Source organism: Rhinolophus sinicus, linkage group LG02, assembly GCF_036562045.2.
Source record: "Rhinolophus sinicus isolate RSC01 linkage group LG02, ASM3656204v1, whole genome shotgun sequence".
NCBI classification, from domain to species: Eukaryota; Metazoa; Chordata; class Mammalia; order Chiroptera; family Rhinolophidae; genus Rhinolophus; species Rhinolophus sinicus.
Window position 1 is genome coordinate 44702365 of NC_133752.1, and position 26609 is coordinate 44728973.

The 26609-nt window shown below is 35.9% G+C and overlaps 1 protein-coding gene across 5 annotated transcripts in view; it reads left to right on the plus strand.

Annotated features, from left to right (window-relative positions):
• FAM13A (family with sequence similarity 13 member A) overlaps positions 1–26609 on the plus strand; it is a 284430-nt gene that overhangs the window by 88010 nt on the left and 169811 nt on the right. For all 5 annotated transcript variants that reach the window (XM_019741111.2, XM_074323597.1, XM_019741109.2 and 2 more), the window contains exon 5: positions 19817–19970. In XM_019741111.2, coding sequence (XP_019596670.2) covers positions 19817–19970 — 154 coding nt within the window. The remainder of the gene's footprint in view (positions 1–19816; positions 19971–26609) is intronic.

The following is a 26609-nucleotide window of genomic DNA, read 5'->3' on the forward strand; positions in this document are numbered from 1 at the left end:
TAGATGAATGTACTGATAATGTGGACGTACAAAGTCTTGTACACACCATTTAACTTGGGTTTTGCTTTGCTATACCATACTATCTAGATGACAGGAAAATTGGGTGGATTGGGAGTTTAAAGACTATCATTTATTTTAAGTTAATATTAAAGTAGAGGAACAAAGAGTTATTATTTTTACAAGTTAGCAACTTTTCTCTTTTGAAAATGACTTTAAAGAGGAGCAAAATACTAGTGAACTCTTAGTCATGTTAGCCATTCAGTCATTTATGTTACCAGTTCCATTGATTCAAAAACATAAACCTACATTTAAAATGAGCAGTTTTTGCTAATTGGGACAGGACTGGGGATGAAGTAGAAGGTGCGGGGATTAGAAAGCACAAATTGGTAGTCATAATATTGCTACGGGGATATGAAAGACAGTTTAGGGAATAAAATCAGTGATGTAAAGATTTTGCAGGGTGTCAGATGGCCACTTGTCTTATTAGGGAGACCACTTCATTGACCACTGCAGTGTACACCTGAAGCTAAAGCTGGATAATACTGAATGTCAACTATAATTTTATATATATATATATATATATATATATATAAAATTATAGTTGACATATATATATGTGTGTGTGTATATATATATAAACATATATATACACATATATATACATATATATATGTATATAGTCACAGGATATGGAGTACAGCATAGGGAATAGAGTCAATGGAATTGTAACAGCTATATACGATGTCAGAAGGGGAGGGGGTTATCACTTTGTGAGGGGTATAATGAGAAATGAGAAATCTCTAACTGTTATATTGTTTTGTACACCTAAAACAAAAACAACAAAAATGAGCAGTTCTATATCTATCTGTTTTAGTTTAACAGTCTTTCCCTTAATTAAGCATAAAATATGGATTCTATTATCAAAATTTGATTGAAAATACACTATCAAAAGTCCCTCAAAGTTGAAAGCAAAATAAGATTAACAAACAGAGCATGTGGGTAGCAGCACTGGCTTTAAGTCTTGCCTCACCACTGCCTGGCTATTTGCTTCATGTGTCTTTGCCAGTTCTCCTCAAATATAAAACAGGAAGTTGAAATATATTATTTAGAAAGTATCTCACAGCTCCAAAATTATAGTAGTTGTAACAAACTTTTCTTAATCCCATTCATTCAGCAAATACTGGAGATTCCAAAAAATGTATACACATGATTTGTATTCATCTTTTGTTATTGGTATATATTGAGTATTACAATTTTAATACAGTTTTCCTTTTTTAATATGTGTATACATTTTTTTGGGGGCACCCTCTGTATTTATTGAATGTCTACTCTGTGACAGGTGCTGTTTTATGACTGAGGATTGGGTGATATAAGAGCAAGGGCCTGAGTGACCACTTTTCATTAGGAAGTCAAAGATGGCCTTTCTGTAGAGATGACATTTACATTGAGATCTCGAGTACAAGTCAACGCAGTAAAGAGCAGAAGCATGAGTTAGGTCCGAAAATTCTTCAGGGCATAGATTCTGGTGCCGGAACGACCGAATTCAGGTCCCAGCCTCCACCATTTACTAACAGTGATGCTCTAGGGCAGTTTCCTTAGTCTCTCTGAGTCATTTCCTCTTCTGTAGAATGGGCTTAGTATTAGTATTTACCTTACAGCAATGGGAGGCTTACGTCATTTAAGACATGTAAAGTGCTCGCACATAGTGAGCACTCAGTAAGTGTTACTTTTTATTTTTTCCAGGTAGAGGAAACACCTAGTGCAAAAACCCAAAGATGAGAAATTTTCCACAAACAGAGAATAGATTTGTGTTTCTAGAAAATGGTAAGAAATGATGACATAAAGGGAGGCTGGACCAGATTGTGTAGAGCTTTGTCGAGTAGAGTGAAGACGTGGACTTAGTTCTTAGCAGAATGGATAGTAGCGGGAGATTTTAAAAATGGAGTGACTTTGTCCGATTCACATTTTTGAAAGATCACAATTGGCTGTAGTGGGAATATGTGGAGGGCAGAACTCCTGCTAATGGGGTGGTGCTGGTGTGAGGGATGATGGTGTGGCCTGAGTGATGGTGGTGGAGGTAGAGTGCCCAGCAGATTTGGAAGTATTTTGAGCACTTGGAATCATGTGGAAGAGATCCCTGAGGAAGAGAGAGTGAAATCAGATAGAGAAGAAGGTCCATATCCCTATCACCAGCTCCGCCCTCTCTCTCATTCCATTTCACCATGTGTCTTGGGGTCACTTTTACTTGTCCAAAAACCTAACTTGTCCCCCTCACCCTGCCTCCCAGCCTCCCATCCCTGTCTTATTTCTGCCATTCTCCTGTTGAGGCAGAATTGGTACCCTCCTCTCTCAGCACTGCTCATAATAAAAATCAGTGTCTAGTTCTATTGACTATGGCTTTACAATGTCTTCTAAATCCTGAAGTTTTTCCTACCTTCACCCTACTCCAGACTCTCTTCATCTCTGAATTATTACAGTAACTTACCTAATGGAAGTCTCTGCGTTGACTTTCCTCTTTGATCCCTAACATGAAATAGTACATTGTATTTGTGTAGCCCATTTGTGTCGCACATTAAAAGTGCTTTCATGTCTGCTATTTCATTTGAGTCTCATGAAAAACTTCACTTCCCCCTCTTCTGATGAGGAAACCGTGGTAGTGGAGGGCTGTGACGTGCCCATATCATACAGCTAGTAAGTCGCTGAACAGAGGTTTGACCCTGGGCCTTTGATTCCATAGGCAGCGCTCCTTCTGTTGTATTGCAACCATTTCTGTTGTATTCTCCAACACTAATATTAATCCTCCATTCAGTCTTTGGCTTGTCACTTCTTTACTCAAAGCCTGATACGGCCTAGAAAAGAATTCACCTCTGGTAGAGAACTTTCCCCAGGCAGGGTTGGCTTCATCCTACTGTGTGTCCCTCTGTTCCTGCTTTAAACCCCAGTTCAATGTAGACTGTCCCATTCTGTTCCCTTACATGCATTATTCACACTATTCTTCCAGTGCAGGTTGCCCTGATTATCCCATCCCCATCTTCCACCTGAACCTTCCTGAGTCGATCTGATAGCCAACTTGTTACCCAGCATCCTCCTGGAAGCTTCCCCTGGCCACCCCTACCCATGAGCTCTCCGTCCTGTGTTCAGAAACAATCTTGAGCCTGGAGTTAGGGCCTCAGATGCAGTCCTATATTTTACACTGAAAAACTATGCCACCTCGATAGATCATTTAAAGTTTCTCTTCCACAATTTCCTATATTTAACATAGAAATTAGGAAAATCGCCACAGAAACTTGTCATAAGGATAAAATCTAATGAGCTAACGTGAAAATAATGTGTCTTTAAATGTTAGTTACTACTAATGTTAGTAACTGACAGCATACAATTATGTGACCTCCTTGGAACATCTTTTATATTGATGACATTATTACTTCAATTCCTTACAAATATTTCATGTCCTCTTATTTAAAATGTACGCTCCTTTGATGGAAGAGGCTGGTTGCATTTCTTTATGTGACCCAAAAGCCCTGAACAATACTATGGGGATTTCTGTTGAATAAATAAATAGTAGTTTGAAGATGCAGAGGTAAAATGAATGCCACTTGATTCTTTGGGGAAAAGAAATTAAGGCAATCATTTAGCTCTCATATCCTGGATTTTAAATACCCATTATACTGGATAGGGTGAAAAGGGCAGGAACATGAAGAGATGTGATGAAAAAGAAAAAAAGTAGGAGAAAATGGGAGACAGGATAGAAACCTCCAAAATACTTTTGGAAATTAAGCCAGTGATTTCCTTGCTATTAAGAAAGAACAGTGTGTATCCATCTTCTCATGCAGGTAGGGCAGGAAAAAAGATTGAAAACAACTGCCAAGTGTTCTAAACTCAAAACAACACGTTTCATTGTGCAGTAAGTAATTACTGTATTCTTCATCAAAGCTTGATTCTAGGTCAGGGCCAAGAGAAAATTGGAGAGCTTTATTCAAAGAATCAAGTTTACCCTGCTATTGATCCTAGTAGTTTTATATTTACTCTGCTGGGGAACAATGGTTGTCCGGACCCACTCCCCAGTTTTTTTCAGAACATAAAGTGGTGCAAAGTTGAAACTTTAGAAATGTGTGTTCTCTTTGTGCATTGTATTGCAGATAATGCAAATTATCTGCCTTTCTCTGGCCATTGAACCCTGACAGCCTCCCACCTTGAGACAGCAAACCTTCACTCAATAAGCGGGCATTATGACAGGTCCTCTATAGAGAGTAATAAACAGGAAAAGTAAGTATGCAGTGCACTGTAATTGTTGAAAATAAACCCACCGCCATGGCTTCTGTCACTCAGCCAGCCAGTCCCCTCTGTGTGGTAGGCACTGTTTAGGGGCGGGATGCCAGAAAAAGATGCATGATACTTCTGCTAACAACTGAGTAGCAATTGATTTACAACCTCCAAAAGATTTTTCCGTTTCTTCCTCCCCCATTACTCACCGTCTGCCCACAGTGGGAATAACTGACTGTTGATTGGAGTGTGGTTTATTTGTTTTTCCTAAAATTATGATGGTACAATGCTGGTCTCACTGATTTTTCCCATTGTTCTTTGCTGTGTTGGAAATGTCTGTCTTTTCTATGGGGAGCAAAGAGGAGGCATCACTTAGACATTGTCCCACAAAAATGATCGCATGTGAAATGGTGGTGTTGGGGGAAGCTCCCATTAAAAACCTCACTGAAGAATACCAATTTGGAAGGGAATGAGGCTATTCATCCAGTGAATTTTTTATTGAGCACATCCTATGGGACAGGCACTGTACTAGGTACCACATACTCAGTGGATGAACTGGAGAGATGTGCTCCCTGACCTCAGCGAGCTTATGTTTTTGTGGAAGGAGACAGACAAAAACACTCCACAAATAAATAACAATAATTACAATAATAATCACAGGTTACATTTAGTGTTTATTTGGTGTTAACCACTTTTCTAACAAATGACATATATTATGTAATCCTAACAGCATCCCTATTAATTAGGTAATATTATCCCAAATTTACAAAGGAAGACACAGACACATGTGGGTTAGGGAATTTACACAGTGTCTTGCAGCTAATAATATAAACAGCCAAGATTTGAACGTGAATATGAAGCTTGGAGTCTGAATTCTTGATGACTACACTATAATTACAAAACAGCAAGAGCCCTGGAGTGAAAAATCTAGGTTCTGAGTTGGAGGATACTAAAGAGAACGGATAATCATTTTCTAGATTCTACTTTAGTGACTGGATTATTTGATTTTGCATATATTTGAGCTAGCCAAGTTGTGTTTAATTCAATATAACATTTCTGATTAACATTATAAGATTTTTTTTTCATTGTAGTCCATTAGAAGAAGCATGAATGTGATTCCTTTTAACATACAATAACAGAAGTCAAGGTGAACTGAAAATAATGACTATTGTAATGGAATGTCAGGGATTCAACTTTAGTCAAACCTACATCCTGGAATTAATAATACAGTAGATAGTAAATGAGATGAAAAAATAAATACGTTTCTGTTGGGCATATTTAGGGGTAGCCCAGCCTCTAGGCAGAAGGGTGTAACCATGGCCCCCTAAAGCTGTAATTCCTTTATTATAACAAGAAAAAGGCCAGAGGCGAGAAGGGACAAGTGGGAACTTCACTTTTGTTTTGTTTTGATCTGGTGCCAATGCCTAGTATATGATGCCTAACACATAGTAGGCCCTCAATATGTATGTGTTGAATAAGTGAATACAAAGGCTATGTTTTGTTTCTAATTCTCTAGGAAAAGGAGAGAGGGACATAGCCCACAAGAATCTAATGTTTATTTTGGGAAAACAAGTACCCAGAATTAATCTATACTATACTAATACTCTAATTAAAATTTAATAGATAGTCCAGTTTGAAAACTACATTAGTAGTCAAAAAGTACATGAAAGGTCTTCACACTGTTCCTCAAAAATTAAAAATAGAACTATATGGTAGTCATCCTACTTCTGGGTATTTATCTAAAAGAATTGAAAGTAGGGTCTCAAGATATTTTTATACCCATGTTCACAGCATTATTCACAATAGCTAAGAGGTGGAAACAACCCATGTGTCCATCCATTGATGAAAGGGTAAACAAAATATGGTGTATACATGCAAGGGAATATTATTCAGCCTTAAAAAGGAAGGCAATCCCGTCACAAGCTACAACATGGGTGAACCTGGAGGACATTATGTTAAGTGAAATAAGCCAGTCACAAAAAGACGGATACTTTGTGATGTGTCTTGTATGATTCCAGTTATATGAGGTATCTATTCAAATTCATAGAAACAAAAGGTAGAATGGTGGTTGCCAGGAGCTGGGCAGTGAGGGAAAAGGTGAGTTGTTGTTTATTGGTTATAGAATTTAAGTTTTGCAGGATGAAAATGTTCTGGAGAACTGCTTCACAATGTAATTATACTTAGCACTCACTACCAAGCACTACTCTTAAAAATGATTAATATGGTAAATTTTATGGATTTTTTGGCACATCTTTTTTTTAAAAAGTCTTGACATAAGGTAGTTTTGCCCATATTCAGCTTTATTTTCAGTGTGTTATGTATCCACAAAATATGAACATTTTTCCTTCCTCCATAACGTTCTAAATGAATTGCTGTTTACTTTCCATTCTGTCCCCAATATCTGACCTTTATAATGTAGCATGCAAATACATCTTTGTAGATATTCTGGTAAATATTTTGTTGAGGGAGAAGAATACATGTTAGTTTCATGATTCACAATGCCTACTAGTTGGTGCTCTCTGTAAAGAGATTCCAGAAGAACGTAGATGTATTAATTATGTTACTTAGTCTTTAAGTCCTGTATCAAATACTGTCTCCCCTAGGATACTTTTCCTAAAAATAACAATACTTTTTAACCCCCAAATAAATAGACAAGCCACCTCAAAAAATACACAATTTGTACCTATTGTGACCTATCTTGCATTATTTTGCACCTTTCTTATGGAAATAGTCTACTAATTATGATTTTTATATAATTATCTTTCCCCTCACCCCATTGTATGAGTTCCTTTAGGGCTGGGACTCTCTTGCCATTAGTCTTGGTACTGTCTGAAGCACTTCCCATCAGCAAATAAAACAAGTGCTTAGTAAATATTTGTTGGATCCCCTGTTTATAGATTCATTAAATTAACTGTTCTGGTTGGTCTCAGTCATATGAAAGATATTCAAGTCCACTATATCCTGTTGCCTACCCTACGTAGGCAGATTGCAACTACTTTCATTTCTTATTGACTGCTCAGGAAGTTTTTGTTTGTGTTGAATGGAAGTCAAACCTCTTGAGTTTTCTGGCACATGGATAAGTTGTTTACAGCTGCGTTTTCATTGGTGTTATTGTTCACTGGGACGTGCCTGAGGAGGGTACTGTACGCCAAACAGTTTACACTAAGCACTCATTTATTCATTGGCTCGCCCATCAGATGACTCATTTACCACTTGTACCTATTAAATAAATGTGGATGTCTACAAGCTTGAAATACCCTTGATGTCATTATGGTAAGTTTCAAATGATATAGGTATTTTACCATGTTATTTATAAGTTTTAGCACCAACTAACAGACTGTCTGGTCCTTCAAAACTATAAACAAGAAGCTATGAAATTATGTTTTTAAAAAAAACTTTTGAAAGAAGACCCTGGTCTCACTATCATTCTAGGGAAATTTGCAACCATTCTATAGAGGTAGAAAGAATATGCTTACCCATTAGTATTACTTATTCAGTAGAGACATATTTTTTTATTAAGGTTAATCATACTATGTAACAAAATTTTGATATGAAATTAATTTTCAGTACTATAAGGGAACTGATTTTAATTTAGTTGATCTAAGAGTATACAGGTCAAATATCTTTCCAAAGAGTCACATGTAGGCATGCCATTTATTTCTCACAGGTGCAAGAGACTTTCTTATCTCTCATATAACATATTTTTGTTTACTTTTTCATAAAAAATTATTTATGTGAAGTATATAGTTTGATGTTTATTACTGCCTTTTTACTAATGACAATTGTTTTTGCTAGAGGTAACAGTGGTGTGAAATTATTATCTCATCCTACTAAAAAGGTTTCAAATGAAACTGTTAAAGTATTAGTAATCTCTCTGGGTGGCCAACGTGTTGCAGTACAACAAGGGAACATCTGATTAAACGTTGTTTGTTTGGTCTGGGTGAGGTAATGTTACTGTTATCAGATTATTACGCTTCAGAGAAGCATATCCTTTAATCACTTTAAAAAATTTTAAAGCAACATTATTAGTTTCATTAAAATAGCACTTGCTCCTTCTAACTAAAATAATACCAAAAATGGCAAAAAGAAAAGATAAAAATTAACCAATGACCCATTGCTATTTACATTTTTCTGAGTATCTTTTTAGAAATCTCTACACAGAGACTTAAAGGCATTTTGCATAAGAGAAATACTCAACTTGCTATTCTGTTACTAAATTTATTATTTAAATAACATGCTATGAACAATTTTCTGTGTAAGCAAACATTAATCTATACACCACGATTGTGTTATTGTAGTATTCCTTTGTTGTTGGCTTTTTAAGTTTCCAGGAGAACTTTACTTAGTTTCTTTTAAATTAAAAGAGAAGAAACACAGCACCCTAAATAAAAACAAAAAGAATTGCCAATATATTATTAGATTGCTTTTTCTCTAAAACCAATTAACTCAAACATCTTTAAATCCTATGGACCATTTTATTCCATTACAAATCTTGGCCCGTCTGTCTTTTCATTCAATAGTTAAATGCATTTTTGTTGTTGTTGTTGTTAAATGAAAACATTAGTAATTTATAATTTTAGATATTTTTTAAATTTTTATTTATTGGGGTGACATTGGTTAGTAAAATGATATAAAGGTTTCAAGTGTACAGTTCTATAAAGTATTATCTATACCTTGTGTGTTCACCACCAGAGTCAGTTCTCCTTCCATCACCATATATTTGACCCCCTTTACCCTCTTCTACCACCGCTTTCCCCCCATCCCCTCTGGTAACCACTAAACTCTTGTCTGTGTATGAGTTTTTGTCTTATTCATTTGTTGCTTTCAGTTTTATATTCCTCATATAAATGAAGTCATATGGTTCTCAATTTTTTCTGTCTGACTTATTTCACTTAGCATGATAATCTCAAGATCCATCCATGTTGTCACAAATGGCAGTATTTCATCTTTTCTTATTGCCAAGTAATATTCCATTGTATGTATATACCACATGTTCTTTATCCAGACATCTATTGAAGGACACTTTGGTTGTTTCCATGTCTTGGCCACCATGAATAATGCTGCAGTGAAGCTAGGGGTACATACGTGTATACCTTTACTGATAAATGTTTTCAGATCTTTTGGGTAGATACCCAGAAGAGGGATTGCTGGATCATGTGGTAATTCTATTCTTAATTTTTTGAGGCTGCTTTCCATAATGGCTGTACCAATTTACATTCCCACCAGCAGTGTATGAGGGTTCCTTTTTTTCCACAACCTCTCCAACACTTGTTATTACTTGTCTTGTTGATAATAGCCATTCTAACAGGTGTGAGGTGGTAGGTATCTCATTGTGGTTTTGATTTGCATTTCCCTAATAGTAGTGAAGTTGAGCATTTTTTCATATATCTGTTCGCTGTTTGTATGTCTTCTTGGGAGAAGTTTCTGTTCATATCCTCTGCTCATTATTTAACTGGATGTTTGTTTTCTTGTTGTTGAGTCGTGGGAGTTCATTATATATTTTGGATATTAGCCCCTTATTGGAGGTGTTATTTGCAAATATCTTTTCCCATTCGGTTGGTTGCCTCTTTGTTTTGTTGATGGTTTCTTTTGCTGTGCAGAGGCTTTTTAGTTTGATATAATCCTATTCATTTATTTTTGCTTTTACTTCCCTTGCTTTTGGGGTGAAATTCATGAAATGCTCTCTGAAACATAAGGTTCATAAGTTGAGTACCTATGCTTTCTTCTATTCAATTTATTGTTTCAGGTCTTATGTTTAGGTCTGATCCATTTTTAGTTAAATTTGGTATATGGTGACAGATAGCAGTATTGTTTTATTTTTTGCATGTGGCTTTCCAATTTTCCCAGCACTAATTATTGAAGAAGGCTTTTCTTTCTGTTATATGTTTTTCACTCCTTTATTGAAAATTATCTGTCCATATATATGTGGGTTTATTTCTGGGTTCTCAATTCTGTTCTGTTGTTCAGTGTGTCTGTTTTTTTGCCAGTGCCATGTTGTTTTGATTATTGTTGCTATGTAGTATAAATTGAAGTCAAGGAGTGTGATACCTCCAGCCTTGTTCTTTTTTTCTCAGAATCGCTTTGACTAGTTGGGTGTTTTGTGATTCTATACAAATCTGATGACATTGACATTTTGATGGGGATTTCATTAAGTCTGTATATTGCTTTGGGTGATATGGCTATTTTAACTATATTGATTCTTCCAGTTCATGAAGACAGAATATGTTTCTATTTCTTTGTGTCTTCTTCAGTTTCTTTTAATAATGTCTTATTAATGTCAGTTTCAGCATGTATGTTCTTTATATCCATTGTTAAATTTATTCCTAGGTATAATTTTTTTTGTTGCAATTGCAAAAGGAATTTTTTTTTAATTTCTTTTTCTGAAATTTCACTGTTATTATCCCTCTTGATGAACATTTAGGTTGTTTTCAATTTTAGAATATTATCCACTCACATTTCAGTGTACAAAAAGGTTGTTAGTCTGAATAAATGGTACATAGCCCATAAATATTTCACTGACTTCTAGTTGTATCAAAAATGCAAAATATACAGCTTTTTAGATGACTATTTCACGCTTGATGCATATGTATATGCTTGATGCATACATGTATATGTATGTACACACACACACACACACACTCACACACACACACACACAAACACATAGCAGCAGCAGCAACTCCTTGGTGATGTACCCAGTACATCACCCTTTGCTTCCACCACTCTGGAGCCTCCCTGCAGCAGCTGCTCCTTACTCAGATTGCAGTTAAACTCCTTAATTTTGGGGACTCTCATTCCCAGTGTGTTTCCCACCTCTTTTCTTTCTCCTCTGGAGAATTGTGCAAATGCTGAATTCTTCCTCTTATCCTTCCATTTTCACAGGCAGTGAACTGATTTGTCCTCCTTTAGAAAATCCTTTATCATACAAATGCTTGTTCAGAAAATGCCAATAAAAATATCCCAATTTTTATGTAGTTATCAATTAATTTCTATCTAATTTTTTTATCATTGCAGGTTTGATAACTACTCTTAAGAATAATAAGTAGTTATTACTTTTTCACTATTTTGGTTGAAACCATGTACCTAAAATAGTTTGAAACAACCTAGTCAGAGTATAAAATTTTCAAAAATTATTTATCCACCCAAATGATTGGTAACTCGATGTCAAACATCTATATATTTGAAAATATCTGAATAATTTGTTTAAAATTTTGCAATTTACCCAAAATATTGATTATTATATAGACATGACTGGGTAATTTTTCATGTAGTAGTCTAGAACTTTCATTTAGAAAGTTTTATCTTCTATTGGTACTTTTAAGCAGAAAAGACTAACTCATCACTTGGATTAATAAGCGGCACTATTTATAAAATCTGCAATGTGAGGGGAAAAAACTGGAAGCTCGCATATATAATATAAATTGAATACCTGGAAACACCAACATAGTAGTTCTTAAGAAGGGAGCTAGGTACAAAAACAGTTCTGGAAATTTTTCATTCCACTGCCTCACCTTAATTCCAGGAAACATTGGAAAATTTATTACTGAATGTTATATTTTTTAAAAATCTTCCAGCTTTTCATTTATACTAAATTTTCATTCAGAACATATAAATGAAATAGGTAAATCACAGTAGATAAATAGTTAAGCCAGTACACATTTGGGAACTTTCACCTTTTAAAATGGTTTTTAAGCCTGGCCTCTAGTGATTGCTTTCAATAGATTTCATTTTTCTTTTTGCAAAGAGCACCTAAGAGGGAATGTCCCAGCATGTCAGCAATTTTTAATTGCAAAATAATAAGTTAAGGATGTAATGTTTGCATGGAATGAATGTGGGTAAGATGGGGCAATATAATCTAGTGGTAATGTAATTAGGTACAGTCGGTCCTGGGTGGACAATCGTATTCTTAAGGTACTGACCATCAAGTGAAGACAGTACAAAGAGAGGTTATAAATGGGTTATCTCTTCATTCTTTACCTACTTAATCCTTTTATTGACTTAGGTTAAGACAGAAGACTTTATGCATATAAAAGTATTCAATGAGACAAAGCTGAGAAGAATAATATGTTGAATATCAAGGTTAGAAATAAAAGATTGCAGAAGAATACAAAAATTTTATCCTTTGATTGTATCACAGGTGGAAAAATGGATGGAAACATAGCAAATTGATATTTGTAGTGAATTTTGTTTAGCATTGAACTTTGATTCTCAAGGGCGATCAGGACTAGAAAAACCTAGTTTAGTAGTGATTCCTATGAAAATGACTATAGAATTTTAGCTAGTTGCAAGTTCAGTGTAAACTAACCGTGTTACTGTTGAAAGTTAGACTCTTACCCTGCATAATAAAAAAACTTTATATGATTATTTATAGTTTGCTAGACACTTTTTTAAAAGTGGGGTTTCTTGAGATACGATTGACGTAGAGTAAAACACATCCGTTTTAGTGTAGTGTTCTGAGTTTTGACAGTCATACAGTCATAGCACCACAACCACAATTAATATACACACCATTTCCGTCTTTCCACACAGTTCCCTCATGCCCCTTTTAGTCAGCCCTTCCCCTTACTCCAGCCCCGAGTAACCAATGTTTTCTGACCCCATAGTTTTGCAAAGCATTTTTCACACAACTTTTTAAAATTTAATTGTCACAAGATAACTACAACATTAATATTAACAACATGTTTATGTTGTAAATGAAGAAATTAGCATTCCAAAAGCTACAATATATAAGTAGTGGAGCCAGTACCTGATGCCTCATTTTCTAACTTCCCTTGACCCTTCCCGGGTCCCTTGCTCCAAAAGGCCCACTCTTCTCTGCATTGTTTAGTCACCTCAAGGTGGATTCTATATTTGGAGTCAGTATTTAACTTTCACAATGACCTACTGGAGGAGGGATTAGAACAGTGTTTCTCAATCTTTTTTTGTTGTTATTGTTCACCTATGGAGTCTTTTTAGATTCTCTTTCTAATCACATCCTCCCTGAAAATTTTAACATCATAGATACAAGGTCTGACAGTTAAGTTCACGAACTTGCTGCAACGATGTTGCTAACCTTTTTTGATATCAGAGGGATTATTCATTATGAATTTGTACCAACTGGGCAAACAGTAACCAAGTTTACTATTTGGAAGTGCTGAAAAGGCTGCGTGAAAAAGTTAGACAACCTGAACTTTTCGCCAGCAATTCATGGTTCTTATATCACAACAACGCACCAGCTCACACAGCACTGTCTGTGTTTTTAGCCAGTAAACAAATAATTGTATTGGAACACACTCCCTACTTACCTGATCTGGTCCCGCATTGCTTCTTTCTTTACCCAAAGATAAAGGAAATATTGAAAGGAAGACATTTTGATGACATTCAGGACATCAAGGGTAATACGAGGACAGCTCTGATGGCCATTCCAGAAAAAGAGTTCCAAAATTGCTTTGAAGGGTGGACTAGGCACTGGCATTGATGCATAGCTTCCCAAGGGGAGTACTTTGAAGGTGACTGTAGTGATATTCAGCAATAAGGGATGTAGCACTTTTTGTAGGCTGAGTTCGTGAACTTAATTATCTGACCTAATATAAGAGAAATTATCTGGTATTTGTCTTTCTCTGACTTGTTTCACTTAGCATAATGCTCTCAGTGTCCATCCATGTTGTCACAGATGGCAAGATTTCATTTATTCTTATGGCCACGTAATATTCCATGTATATATATCACATTTTCTTCATCCGTTCATCTACCAGTGTCACTTACCGTGTTTCCCTGAAAATAAGACCTAGCCGGACCATTCAGCCCTAATGCGTCTTTTGGAGCAAAAATTAATATAAGACCCAGTATTATATTTATTATATTACATTATATTATATTAATTATATTATAAATACCTGGTCTTATATTAAAATAAGCTGTAAGGAACAACTTCATATAAAGAGCGGTTCTTTATAATATAATATAATTAATATAATATAATATGATATAATATAATAAATATAATATATATTACTGGGTCTTATATTAATTTTTGCTCCAAAAGACGCATTAAGGCTGATTGGTCCGGCTAGGTCTTATTTTCAGGGAAACACGGTATTTTGTTTCCATCTCTTGCCTATTGTAAATAATGCTGCATTGAACAAGAGGTGTATAAATCTTTTTCAATTAGTGTTTTCATTTTCTTTGAATAAATACCCCAAAGTGGAATTGCTGGCTTGTATGGTAGTTCCTTTTTTACTTTCTTGAGGAACCTCCATACTATTTTCTCTGTTGACATCCCCACTAGCAGTGCACAAAGGTTTCTTTCTCCACACCCTCACCAACCCTTGTTATTTCTTTTCTTTTTGATATTAGCCATCCTAACATACCTGAGGATATCTCATTGTGGTTTCCATTTGCATTTCCCTGATAGTTAATGATGTTGCGCATCTTTTCATGTATCTGTTGGCCATTTGTATGTCTTCTCTGGAAAAATGTATATTGAGATCCTCTGCCCATTTTTAAATTGGATTGTTGTTTTGCTATTGAGTTGTATGAGTTCTTTATATATTTTGGATATTAACCCCTTATTAGATAAATGATTTGCAGTAACTTACTCTCATTCAGTAGGTTGCATTTCCATTTAGTTGATGGTTTTCTTTGCTGTGCAGAAGCTTTTCAGTTTGATGTAGACCCACTTCTTTATTTTCGCTTTTGTTGTGTTTTTTTTGTTTTTTTCATGTCAGATCAAAAACATCATTGCCAAAGACCTAGGTCTAGGAGCTTAGCACCTATGTTTTCTTCTAGGAATTTTATGGTTCCAGGTTAATTTTGGGGTATGGCATAAGATAGTGATCTAGTATTATTCTCTTGCATGTGGCTGTCCAATTTTCTCGACACCATTTATTGAAGGGACTGTCCTTTCCTCATGGTATGTTCTTGGCTCCTTTATGATAAATTAATTTGCCTTATAGGTATCGGTTTATTTCTGACCTCTCTGTTCTGTTCCATTGATCAATGTATCTGTTTTTATGCCAATACCATACTGTTTTAATTAGTATAACTTTGTAATACTGTTTGAAATTGGAGCGTATATGCCTTCAGCTTTGTTCTTCTTTCTCACAATTGCTTTGGCTATTTGGGGTCTTTTTGGTCCCATACAAATTTTAGGTTTTTTTTTTCTATTTCTGTGAAATATATCATTGGAATTTTGATAGGGGTTGCGTTGAATCTATAGATTACATTGGGTAGTATGAACATTTTAGCAATATTAATTTTCCATGAGCACAAAATGGCTCTCCATTTATTTATGTCTTCTTGAATTTCTTTCATAAATGTCTTCTAGTTTTCAATATATAGATTCTTCACCTCCTTGGTTAAATTTATTCCTATGTATTTTATTCTTTTTGATGCAGTTGAAAATGGAATTGCTTTCTTAATTTCTCTTTATGATGCTTCATTATTAGCATATAGCAATGCAACAGATTTTTGTATGTTGATTTTGTGTCCTGCAACTTTACTGAATTTATTAGTTCTAATAATTTTTTATGGAGTTTTCAGTTTTCTATATGTAGTAGCATGTCATCTACAAATAGTAACAGTTACACTTCTTTTTTTCCAATTTGCGCATGTTTTATTTCTTTTTCTTGCCTAATTGCTGTGGCTAGGTCTTCCAAAACTGTGTTGAACAGAAGTGATGAGAATGGGGACATCCTTGTCTTATTCTTGATTTTAGAGGAAAAGCTTTCATCTTTTCATTGTTGAGTATGATGTCAGCTGTGGGCTTCTCATATGTGGCCTTTATTATATTGAGGTATGTTCCCTCTATACCTATTTGTTGAGTAATTGTATCATAAGTGTATTTCTTTGTCAAATGCTTTTTCTTCATCTATTTTGAGGATCTATGAGTTTTATCTCTGATTTTGTTTATGTAGTGTATCACACTGATTGATTTGCAGATCTGGAATAAATCCCCCTTGATCATAGCGTATGATCCTTAATGTATTGTTGAATTCAGCTTGCTAATTTTTTGTTGAGGATTTTTGCATCTATGGTTATTAGAGATTTTGGCCTGTAATTTCCTTTTCCTGTAGTGTCCTTGTCTAGTTTTGCTATTAGAGTAACTAATAATTCTTTTAAATGCATTGTCTCTTAAAATATGTAGAAAAGATTTAGAGTTACAAACCAAAATTACAGTATTACTGGCTTTTACACTATTTTCTACCATATATATAGTAGTCTATTAAATCATGTAGAAAACAAAAATTGCAGTGACAAATCTCTGTTACAGTAATACTAGCTTTTATATTTCACCTTTATTGAGATGTTTATTTCTCCGTGTGGCTTCAAGTTACCGTCTAGTGTCCTTTCATTTCACTGTGCATAATTCATTAACTATTTCTTGCAGGACATCTTTAGGGGTAACTAACTAACTCAGCTTTTGTTTATCTAGGATTATCTTAATTTCTCTCTCACTTTTGAAGGATATTTTTGCCAGATATATGACTCTAGTTGACAGGTTCTTTTTTTAAAGCATTTTGAGTATATAAATCTGACATCCAAAGTTTCTGAAGAGAAATATGTTGATAATCTAATTAAGGATCCCTTGTATGTGATCATTTACTTTTCTCTTGCTAGTTTCAAGATTCTCTCCATTTCTTTGTCTTTTGAAAGAAAGACAATGTATCTGAGTGTGGGTCTCTTGGAGTCTTTTGAGATTCTTTGGTAGTTATATTCATGTCTTTTTCATGAAGTTTTCAGCCATTATTTCCTCAAATTCTCTCTCTCTCTCTCTCTCTCCCTCTCTCCTTTTACTGGGACTCCCACAATATGTATGTGGGTCCAATTGCTGGTGTCCTTAGGCTCTGTTTGCTTATCTATGATTTTTCTTCTTTCTGTTCCTCAGACTTGATAATTTCCAATGTCATATCTTAATCTTCGCAGATTCTTTCTTCTGCCTGCTCAAATCTGCCCTTGAAGCCTTCTAGTGTTTTTTTCTCTTTTTTCTTGCAGTTATTGTACTTTTCTTTCAGTCTCTTTTTGGATTTTCTTTTCCTTCATTAAATATTTCCATTTTGTTTACACATGGTTTTATTGACTTTTCCCACATCTTCCTTAGTTTTTTGAGCATCTTTAAGACATTTGTTTAATGTCTTTATCTAGTATATATGCCATCAGGTCTTTTTTGGGAACAGTTTTTTTCCAAAAACTGTTTTTTCCTTGAATGAGCCATTCAACTTACTGGAATAAATTTTCTTTTTAATTTAAGCATTTACCATAGTTTTTTATCATACTTTGTATATCCAAATTTGTTGCTTACAAGTCCTGCTTCTTATATCACTTCAGGATACAAATTTGCTAAGCTTTCTTCCAACAGAACAAGATCTCCCTTCCTCCAGTTTCCAATACATGTTCCTCATTTCCTTGTGAGTGCTCAGCAGCAACATCCAGATTTCTAACAATCTGTTCAAGGCATTTCAGTCTTTCTCTGCCATGTGCCCCAGTCTCCTCTCACTATCCTATTCTAAAGCCACACCCACATTTTAGATATTGTTACAGCAGCACCCCACTTCCAGGTACCAAACTCTTCAGTATCAGTTTTTCAATTATTATGAATAAATCATCACAAATGTAGTGGCTTAAAACAACAAACATTTGCTATGTCACAGTTTCCATGTGTCAGGTGTCCAGGCACAACTCAGCTAGGTTCAGGCACAACTCAGCTAGGTTCTCTGCTCTTGGTCTCACAATGCTGAAAGTAGAGTATCAGCTGGGCTGCCTTTTCTTATGGAGGCTTGAGTTTGGAGAAGAATCTGCTTTCAGGCTCATTTAGATTGTTAGTAAAACTCAGTTCCTTACAACTGCATGACTGAGGACCTCAGCTTCTTATTAATTTTGAGCTGGAGGCTTCAGGTCCCTATTAGTCCTCTGCCATATGGATCTCTCAAGGGCCCTTTCTGAATATGGGAGCTTCTTTCTTCAAGGTCTGTAACAGAATCCTCACACCAGTTTGCTAAGACTGAGTCATATAACGTAATATAATCATGGCAGTGACATCCTGTCACCTTTGCTATATTCTGTTGATGAGAATCAAGTCACAGATTCTGCCTATAACTGATGGGAGTATAAGAGTGTGACTCATGGTAGCCACTTTAGGATAGTACCCCAAAGGTGGTGTAGCAGGCTGAATCATGTCCCCCAGAGATATCAAGTTATAATCCTTGGAAATTGTATGTGTTACATTATAGGGGTGGGGGCAGCGGATGTTACAGTTGTAATTAAATTAGAGATCTTGAGATAAGAGGATTATTTTGGATTATCTGGGTGGGCACTAAATGCAATTACATGTGTCCTTATAAGAAGGAGGTAAAGGGAGATTAGACACATACACAAAGAAGGCAATGTGAAGACAGAGCAGAGAGAAATTTGTAAATGCTGGCCTTGATTGAAGATTAAAATGATGCAACCACTCAACCACAGCCAAGGAATGCTGCCAGCCACCAGAAGCCAGGAACAGATTCTCCCCTAGAGCCTCTAGGGAACGTGGTCCTGATCATAATCTAATTTCTGCCCAGTGATACTGATTTCGCTTTTCTGGCCATCAGAACTGAGAGAATAAATTTCTGTTGTTTTGAGCCACCCAGTTTATGATGATTTGTTACAGCAGACATGGGAAACTAATACAGATGGGTATTAAATGATACCCAAGTGTTGCTTTTTTAACTCATTTCACTGGGTACTCAATGAGGTTAAATATGGTTTCATTAGATTATTGACTATCCAAGTGTTTTTTTGTATGAGTTTTTCAACTCATGTTTTTGTCTTTTTTTTTAAAAATTCATTTTCTTATTAAGTAGTAGGAATTCTTTACATAGTCTAACTACTAATCTTTTGTCAGTTGTGCATGTTACTGAAGAAATATTTATCTTATTTATATTATGGTGTCTTCTGCATTCAGAAGGTTTTTTCACCTATTTTTAATTATGGAAATTTTTAAACATACCCAAAAGAAGACCGAATAGTATAAAAAATCTCCCATGTATTCATCACTCTGCTTCAACAATTATCAGGATTTTTTCCCAAGCAGTATTTATCTTTTCCTTTATTTTTTGTACTTTTTGTGTGTTATCTACAAAATCCTTAAATAAAGATTGTATTGCTATTATTTGTGTGGCTGAGTATTTCTGTCTTGATAAAACACTCATTCTTTTTGTCATAACACCTGTTCTTTATTGCTTTTACTTTTACGTAAATATTACCTTATGTATCGCAGTTTCTAATATATACAAAGCATTATTACACCCATATTAACTTATACCTTCTTCCTGAACAACATGCACTTTTCTTATTCAGCACAAGCTATCGATTCAAATCTTGGGAACTCACCAATTGTCCCAGCAACATCATATGTGTCGCCATAAAGCTTGTTAAAAATCCCATATGTCCTTCTAAGAAGGCTGATCAATCATTGTGGAGATGTCAAAATATAAGCTTGAGTCAGCTGTGCTGGCATTTTTGTTTTTATAAAGTTATTCCTTATTTCTAAGGAATAAGTTATTTAAATATATCTGAATAAGTTATTTCTTATTTCTAGTGTGCCACCTGGGCTTGAAGGCATGAAAGAACAAGACCTCTGCAACAAGATAATGGCTAAAATACTAGAAAATTATAATACCCTGTTTGAAGTAGAATATACAGAAAATGATAACCAGAGATGTGAAAACCGAGTGAGGCTTATCATAGTAAAAGTAAGTAACTTTGGCATTTAACTTTGAGTATTGTTATATTTTGAGTGGAAGATATTTTATTTAAATCATTCTTTGTCATAAAACTCCATATGGATATAATTTCAAATTATTATTCCTATGTTGAATTCTTTTTGTGAAATCTTGTCTCTGTATCAAGTTTTTATTAACTGATCTGTTCTTCTAAGATTGTAGAATTATTTTGAATTGATGTTTCCTTGCTGCGCTAAAATCATCTGAAAAGCACTTACGTGAGCCCAGTGCTATGCTCAATTGGTTGCAGCACCTTTTTATGGAAGCCTGGTGTTACAGCAAATCATATGTGTTTATGTCTGTGTTCAGGAGTGCTAGCTTACAGAGTAGATGGCAACATTCCTTTAGAGAGTTTTACTGTCTTTTTGTCTCTTTTGTGTCTGGCACACTTTCAAGTTCAACCTCACATTTTCAGTCTCGTATATGTAGTCCTTGGTAACTATCATCAGTAAAGGAGAATATTTTAAAAACCTATGAAGGAATCCTTGATAATACTATCTAAATCTTTTTATATGATGTCTGATAATTTATAACATATCCTTCACACATTAGCTAAATGATTGTAGGTCTCTAAAGACTTACAGTTGAGAGTCAGAGGATAAAGATCCAAACCAAATCCTCCAGATGTGGTAACGAGAGAAAGCATCTTATTTCTTTCTCATTTATATTGAAGTAAATCATGGTGGAACTGATATAGGAGGTTCCCTCAGGAGGTTTCACTGAGACTTACCAAATTTACATACTGTTCTATACTCTGTTGATTCACTTGGCAATGAATGATAAGAGGTTCTTGGTGTCGGTATTAAAGGGGTGTTTTCTTCCCTTCTTCCAGTCGAGGCCATGACTTTGAAGAAGAAATAAAAGGTAATGGGTATCAAGTAGCACTTTATCAAAATAGCAAAAGAAGACCAAAACTAGGTTTTCTAACCTGGTGCTTCTGCTGGTAATAGAACAGACTCCGTGTAAGAGAGAGAGTATATCTGAGAGGAATGCACCTAGCAGGAATCTTGCCAACCTAATAAAGAGAACTTTAAACTGAAATTTGAAGAAAGGGAAGAAAAATGCTCAGATAACATGAAATACTTGGGAGAATATCAAGTGTAACCTAAAGTGGAGGTAACACGGAAGCTGAGAAAATGTCAGTGATTCGCAAGAGAAAATAAGATAAAAACTCACTTATATCAGTTTTGCTACAAAAAAATTAAAATAAATCACTTTTTAAATAGAAAAAATTTACCATAAATTTGTTCCTCTGGTTCCTGTAGTTGCAAGGGGTGTCTTTTGAAAATATTAAGAAGTGATTGACTGTTTCTGCTCTATCTCTGACAAATACTTTTTAACACTCATACCTTTCAACTAGGGCTGATGAGATAATAAGGTAAACCTAAAATATAATGAACATAGATAAATATGATCTCCTAGGTAAGACAAACTTGCAGAGATATAGGTAATTTCTGGACTATGTCAATGGGAGTTTATATGCTGTGCAAGTCAAATCACACCTGTTGAGGTACGTGGAAGAGTTCCCTGCCTTGAAATCCTTGCGCTGGTAGGTTTCAGCATGGTAGAGAACACAGCCGGAGAATACAGGATAAGACACGTAAGCTGACAATCCTGTGGGAGCCAAACACAGATACCTTAGGTGGATGAACGTGGCTCATAGATACTCTCCTAATGCAAGTTTCAAATCTGGCCTAGAGGCAGGCAGACATCATATTTGGAAACTACACGTCCATATTCTTGGAAGCGTCATGCTGCTAAAGCAGAATATTTGGTACATTGTGTTTACTGATCTTGCCAATACTCTTATCTCTAGAGGGTAGATTATGCAACAGGGGAATGTGATTTTATGGACTTAATTATAAACAATAAGGATGAAATGGAAGTTATGGAAATTATTTTAACTGGATGTGCCAGTGCCATTTTAGGGTCCATGCTAGTAAAGAATATGCTAGCCACAGTTAGGTATATAAAACTGGACATTGTTTAGAAAGCAATTTTTTTAAATTCATAAGATCTAGAAACATTAGCTATAAAGTGAGAGGAAGCTAGATTATAAAGGAATTGGGAAGCTCTCAATGAAATCATTAACATACTGAAAAATAGAACAAATGAACGGATGGCTAAAACAAGTTATTATACTGATCATTCTCAACAGCTCAGCTTTTAGAAGGATATGTACAAAAAGGGAACTAGCATAAAACAAGTGCTAAATACACAAGAGTAACAGATCTAAAAAGCTGAAAATAAGCTTAGGCTCATGAAAACTACTGAGGTATGGAAAAGCGATATTTTTAAGGGGAAACAGTATTATAATGTGTCCACTGACACACCTCTGTGTACTCCAGTGTAGGAAACAAAGTGTTGAATAAAATTTCTCATGATATCTTTGTGGGCTAAGTGGAGATTTGGGGCCCAGACAAGCATAAACTTGATTGTATTTGGACCTGAATGAAGAACTTTGACCAGAGCATTGAAAACTGATGTTAACTTCAGGGAGGTCTGGACATTTGTTTGTCATCAGTACTTCAATCATTGACTTGAAGGAGCCTGTACTTAGCACATTTGCAAGTGAAATAAAACTGGAAGAATAGGTCAGATATTGGAGGGCTGCATATATAGACTAACAAAATGGTTGTGTGTGTGTGTGTGTGTGTGTGTGTGTGTGTGTGTATGTATGTGTGTGTGTTTGTGTGTGCGCACGCGCATGCCCATTTCCCTCTTCTTCCTTGCTTTAAAAAAAAAACCCAAAATGTTTTATTTGGAAATCTGGCTGTGTGCTGAGGTCCAATGGGCCCCTCACTCCCTCAGCCCCAGGGGATAGGTGAATCATAAATAGTCCATAATACAGTGGTATGAAAATCGCTCTTTGGTCAGTGATTGACTTAAAGGTCAAAAGAGACACAGTTCTGGCCAAGGAGATGTAAAGTGTGCTGGGGGCAGAGGTCCTCTGGGAAAGTTGTCCATCCCTGATTGCAAAACAGAAAGAATGATTTAAGAGCTCTAAGCTGTGGTTGCCTCTGGGCGGCGTTAGGGGTGGTGGCAGTGGTGATGATTAACTAGGAAGCTGCTCACGGGAGCTCTCTGGGGTGATAAAAATGCTCTGTATCTCAATAGGGATGTGGGTAATCTGGGTGTATAGATTTGCAAAACTCATTCAACTGCACACTTAAGATTTACATAGTACTATACCTAAATTTCATTTTTAATTTTAAAAAAGAGAGAACGATAGTAAGCCTCTGAATCAAGATGTCCACCTCTCCCATCTGCTTTTAGATTTTTTCATGTGAAGGTACAATGCTTGGAGCTACCACCACCATCTTCTCCTCTTGATGAATGTATAACAGACACACTGAGGTTGGTGACTAAAGGAGGAAAAAGACCTCTGTTACTCTTCAGTGCTCATCTCCTGAACTAATCCTGAACATACGTACCTCTGGACTTTTAGTTACATGGGAAATAAATGTTCTCATACGTATATTTATGTCCTCATATTTATTTGTTTCTGGAAACCCAAAACACTGTATCTGATGCAATCAGTATAATTGGAAAGTACTATACTTAGGTTCATAAAATTATTTGCATAAGTATAGACAAGAAGAGACCAAAATTAATAATAATTAAATTGAAAATCATCCACAGATTTTTGTTAACTTCTAGCATAATAGGAGATCTAACTGTGGTGTGATTGCCAAAAATAACCATACGAAGACGGACAATTAAGTTCGCAAACTCATCCTAGAAAAAGTGCTACATACCCCATTGCTGAAATCACTACGGTCACCTTCGAAGTACTCCCTTTGGGAAGCTATGCACCGATGCCAGCGCCTAGTCCACCATCCAAAGCAGTTTTGGAACAACTTTTCTAGAATGGCCATCATCGATGGATATCCTCGATGTCTTGAATGTCATCAAAATGTCTTTATTTCAATATTTCCTTTATCTTTGGGTAAAGAAAGAAGTCATTGGGGGCCAGATCAGGTGAGTCTTTCTTTCAATATTTCCTTTATCTTTGGGTAAAGAATGGATATCCTCGATGTCTTGAATGTCATCAAAATGTCTTTCTTTCAATATTTCCTTTATCTTTGGGTAAAGAAAGAAGTCATTGGGGGCCAGATCAGGTGAGTAGGGAGGGTGTTCCAATAGTTAATTGTTTATTGGCTAAAAACTCCCTCAGAGACAGTGCTGTTTGAGCTGGTGCATTGTTGTGATGCAAGAGCCATGAGTTGGCAAAAAGTTCAGGTTGTCTAACTTTTTCACGCAGCCTTTTTAGCACTTCCAAATAGTAAACTTGGTTAACTGTTTTGTCTAGTTGGTACAATTTCGTAATGAATAATCCCTCTGATAGCAAAAAGAGGTTAGTAAGATCAATGCAACAAGTTCACAAACTTAATTGTCAGACCTCATAAATTCCTTCACTGAGTATACCAGTAGTATCCAGACAAAGAATGTGTGTTTCACTGCACTTGGGGCAGGTCCAGGCAATATCTGTAATATTATGTCTGATTCTGAGTACTGCATTTTGACTCTCCTGACAATCACCTCTGGTCCTCATTTATTCTCAGTAAATACGTATTTGCTTGGGTGACTCTTTTATATCACTTACTATACTGCTTATGACTTTTAAATCATAACTCTAGCCCAACCTGTCAGGAGAGCAATACAGGAAGCACTAGTGAGGGTGCTTCCCACTACCTGTAAAAAGCCATGCTGGTTCTTCAAATTTCTCACACTAAAAACATCATCTCCAAAACTTTGTCTATGTTCTGCACTCTCCAAACTTTGTTTGCCAGCCCCTGGCTTGCCAAGCTACAATATTTAGTTTTATCCTTAACTCTTCCTCCGTTACCATTCCCAATGGGACTCGTATTCTTAGACATGTCTCTGGAAATGGGTGTCCTGTGTCCACCCACTACCACTGCGTTAGATTAAACCCTTATCATAGCCACACAATTTCAAACTGGTCCACTTCTAGGCCCACCCCCTTACCCTCTCCTTTCCACTAGTGATCGAATTATGTTTCTAACAAACAGACTGATCATAGCATATCCCTTAAGCAACGTGTGCCTTAAGCAAACCTCCTGCTGTTGTTGTTTGGCCTCCCACCCTTTTGCTGACAATATGCGATTAAGACTACTTGGAATTCAGGCCCTTTACTCTGTCCCCTAACCAAACTTGTCCCATTAAATACTTGAATGATTATTGAATGGTTCTGGTCATCTTCCTGTTTCTCTGGCCTGTCTTCAGTCTCCTTTGAGGACTTTTCCTCCTCAGTCAGAATTAAATATTGTTATTTATTAGGCTCATTTCTCGGTCTTCAGTCCAGAGCTCTCCCTGGCAGACCATACATATTGTACACACCTACCTGCCTAGCCAGCACTTGCACATGCCTGTCCCATGGACTGTCTCATCATCTTTCCTTGCCCTTAAAGGTCTAAAGCTCCACTTGTATTTTTGGAATTAAAGAATGGCCTATCTATCCACACAGTTGCTCCAGGTTGATGTCTATCAATCACTGAAATATGTTAATTCTGCTGCCTACGATCTCTGAAATCTCTCCCACCCTCCCTAGTGCTTCCTCATTTCCTCTCATCCAGGCAAGAGAATTGTACACCTGGCGCATTACCACCATCACCTGGTAACCCAGACTTAGTTGAGTCAGAAACTCATGGCAGGGCTCTGACACCTGCATTTTAAAAGGCTTCCTTGGCAGTTTTAATAATCAGCCAGATTTGGGAATTGATTGCTCTTTGGAAGACTACTACACTAGCCTTCTTACTGGTTTCGCTGACTCTGATCTCTGCCTCTTGACTCCATCTTCCTTCTTCTGCTGCCTGAGTTACTTCTTACCATGCAAATCTGAACATGTCACTTTCCATATCAGAATTCTTCCGTGGGTCTGCTTCACTTATCCTTGTATTATAAAATCTAAATCTTAGCTTGACAAACAAGGCTTTTCAAGATTTGAACCCACCCTACCTATTCACACTTGTTTCCCAACACTCCCTCCTATGCATTTGATGCACTAGCAGTTATTGATTGATGTAATTGTAGCAACCATGTTATTTAAAGCCTCATGTTTGTCAGTCTAGTGAGCACAGCCTGGCATTGAAAATTCCATGAAATCAGTGATAGGACTATATTCTTTTTACTGAAAATAAATCCTATGATTGTAATTTGTACATAGTATGAAAGCAATATAAAGGAATGTTTTCAAAGTAATTGAATAAAATTAGAAACATGGTAGTTCACTGAGTACTTACTGCCATATTTAAGAAAAGGTATTAAATACTGGTAAAGTCTTAGTTCCAGAAAGAGCACTGGTATTAGAATAAGAAGGCCTATGTCTGTAACTGTGTTACTTGGCAGTATGACTGGGTAATTTATAATATCTCTGTTTCTCTTTGCTGTTATCTAAAATGGCAAAATCCTGTAGATGTGTTGTGGGATTCAAACCATTCATGCTTGTGAAAGTATTTTCAAAGCCAGTTAAGTTCTATAGAAATACAAAGGATTTTTTTTTTTTTTTTTTTTGTCTTGGATGATGGTATAAGGTGAAGAGTAACTGATTAAGCCATTGGTGTACTTTGGAGTCATCTGTTCAGAGAG